Source organism: Neltuma alba, unplaced genomic scaffold, assembly GCF_004799145.2.
Source record: "Neltuma alba isolate B1F8T4 unplaced genomic scaffold, ASM479914v2 tig00012658_pilon, whole genome shotgun sequence".
Taxonomy (NCBI): domain Eukaryota; kingdom Viridiplantae; phylum Streptophyta; class Magnoliopsida; order Fabales; family Fabaceae; genus Neltuma; species Neltuma alba.
Genome location: NW_021637091.1, coordinates 11,961 through 14,445, shown reverse-complemented (window position 1 = coordinate 14,445; position 2,485 = coordinate 11,961). Strand labels below are relative to the sequence as shown.

At 36.8% G+C, this 2,485-nt stretch overlaps 1 protein-coding gene across 1 annotated transcript; it reads left to right on the top strand.

Annotated features, from left to right (window-relative positions):
• The first annotated feature begins 682 nt into the window (after positions 1–682).
• Positions 683–2,002, top strand: LOC114729646 (zinc finger protein ZAT9-like). Its single transcript, XM_028916683.1, has one exon. It carries the CDS (start codon positions 848–850, stop codon positions 1,730–1,732), a length of 885 nt encoding a protein of 294 aa, XP_028772516.1. The 5' UTR covers positions 683–847; the 3' UTR covers positions 1,733–2,002.
• Positions 2,003–2,485: the final 483 nt, after the last annotated feature.

Below are 2,485 nucleotides of genomic sequence, written 5' to 3'. Positions count from 1 at the left end.
CATATTTATTATAAGTAATTAATTTAATTATATTTTTTAATCTAATTAAATTAGTTAAATAATTCTTATTGAAAGAGCATATAAAAACTAGGTAATTAATTTGGTAAATATTAAAAATTAGTTAAATTAATTATTTATAAAAAGCATTTTTTTATATTCTCTTTATTATCATTTACATTGAAAATACTTTTGGATGGAACCCTCTCACTATATGCATTCAATGGGATAGTTTAGAGAAAAATATATAACTCATCAAAAAAAAGAGAAAAATATTATAAATGTGAAAAATAAAGGAAATTAAATTTTATATTTAAAACTAAATTAAACTTTCTAATTCTCATGTTTAAAACCGAACGAAGTATTATTTTTTGAGGGACTGCAATTTTTTTTTTCTTTTTTGAGAATTAAAAGGACATACATCAATGCTCAATGTTAGAAGCTTCGTCCGACCCGCGATCTCTCATTTACATGAAAATTTTTCAATCTAGTTGACAATTAAACTCCTGCTTTGCTATATATATATATATATATTGCAATTTCAGCCTTCTTTATAATTAAATCCTGGCTCCACACTGGTTAGACTTGAGAAATTGTCAAGTCTCGTATTAGTCAATCCAGTCTAGCTAGGCTCATAAACAAGAATGTGCAATTTTAAGAATAATCAGAAATCAGAAAAATCATTTATAATTACGGGGCTGTGTTCTTTGCTGGGTGTCTTTTGGTGGAGGAATGCTTGTCACCTACTCCTTTTAACTTCTCAAATCTCCACAACCAAGTTGGTGTGACTCAAAGACCAAAAGCTTTCAAGCTTCCTTCCACCTCTCTCTCTCTCTCTCTCTCTGTGTTAATGGCGGAGAAGCACAAATGCAAGCTCTGTTCCAGAACTTTCGCTCATGGCAGATCACTCGGCGGCCACATGAAGGCCCATTTCGCCACCCTCCCTCTTCCGCCCAGGCCTCAACCACCGCCTTCACCTTCATTCTCGTCTTCCTCCTCACAAGATTCCGACGACAAGGCTCTGATTTATGGCCTCAGAGAAAATCCCAAGAAAAGCTTCAGGCTTGCAGATCCTGGGTTCTCCCTTGTTGATACTACTGCCTCTGTTATTGTTCAGGACCGAGAGAGCGAGACCGAGTCAAAGAACCCAACTCGCCTTCGATCCAAGCGAACCAGAACCCAGAGATTACCATCACCCAAGAAGCCTAAACCAAGTCTCTCCGAGTCGCCCGCTGAACCCGAACCGGCGAGCTCTGTTTCTGAAACTAGCACCGAAGAAGATGTCGCTATGTGTCTCATTATGCTGTCGAGAGACAAATGGAAGAGAAACGCCGTAAAGAAAGAAGAAGAAGATCGAGAAGGAGACGAGAAATCGAAGCGATTCGAGGAGATCAAGGTGAAGAAAGGAGTTCGCGGGAAGCATCAGTGTGAGAAATGCAGAAAGACGTTTCGATCGTTCCGAGCATTGGAGAGTCACAGGAACGTTTGTTTTCGTGATGAACAAGACGCTATCAACAACAACAACGATTCGATCTTCCAATGCCCATTTTGTTATAAGGTGTTTGGGTCTGGACAAGCACTTGGTGGCCACAAGAGATCTCATCTCCTTCAATCTCCATCATCAACCTTGAACGATTCTGCAAGATTAATCAAAGAAAGCTTCATAGATCTCAACTTACCAGCCCCAGCTCCAGCAGCAGCAGAAGATGAACTCAGCGTGGTTTCTGATGCATAATTCTCGGATCGTTCTTCACGCAATTCAGTAAAGCAAATTCCTTTTTAGTTTTTTCCCCGCTTATTTCTTGGTTAGATCCAAAAGCTTTAGGTGGAACAACAACAATCATAGCTGTCTGCTATGTTTATACCTTTTATAGACCTAGATGTTGAATTTGTAGCTAACACACCTGAGATTTCTTTCTTTTCCTCCATTGTTCCCCCCACAGCAAACCCAGTAATTTGTTGGCATTTTTTCGAGATATAACGGTGAACCAGAATATCTTTTTATTTTTTTAATATTTTTTTTGGGGCGTCTTCATGATTGTTTTTGCTTTTATCGAAGTTTTCAGAGATGGTACTGAAGGAGGAAAATTCCATGGATTTTGGGGATGAGAGATTAGTGGTTTGTATTGTGAAAGGATAAATCTGTTGAAAAGAACGAAGCAAGTGGGGTGAGGGTGAGGGACGTATTGTGAACGAAGAATCAGTCAGATTTGTGATGCACTTGTCGGTTATGTGATAAAGTATTATGCCAACCTAATACTTCAAAGATTAGCAAAACCATTGTGTCTAACTAACTAACATCAATTTTCATTTTCAACTATGATAAGCCAAGGGTATTAATTAAATTTTTTTAAAAAAAAATTGTACCTGCTTAAAATTTGATGAATCTTTTTAATTCTTTGAAATACTACTCCAGTAATTTATAATTTTAAGTAGGCTCAATATAATTTTTGATTTTTCAAATTTACTCTCATTTTGATTTTAGTTT

Coding starts and splice junctions, on each gene's coding strand:
- LOC114729646 (XM_028916683.1), top strand. CDS start 848: ATGGCGGAGAAGCACAAATGCAAGCTCTGTTCCAGAACTTTCGCTCAT.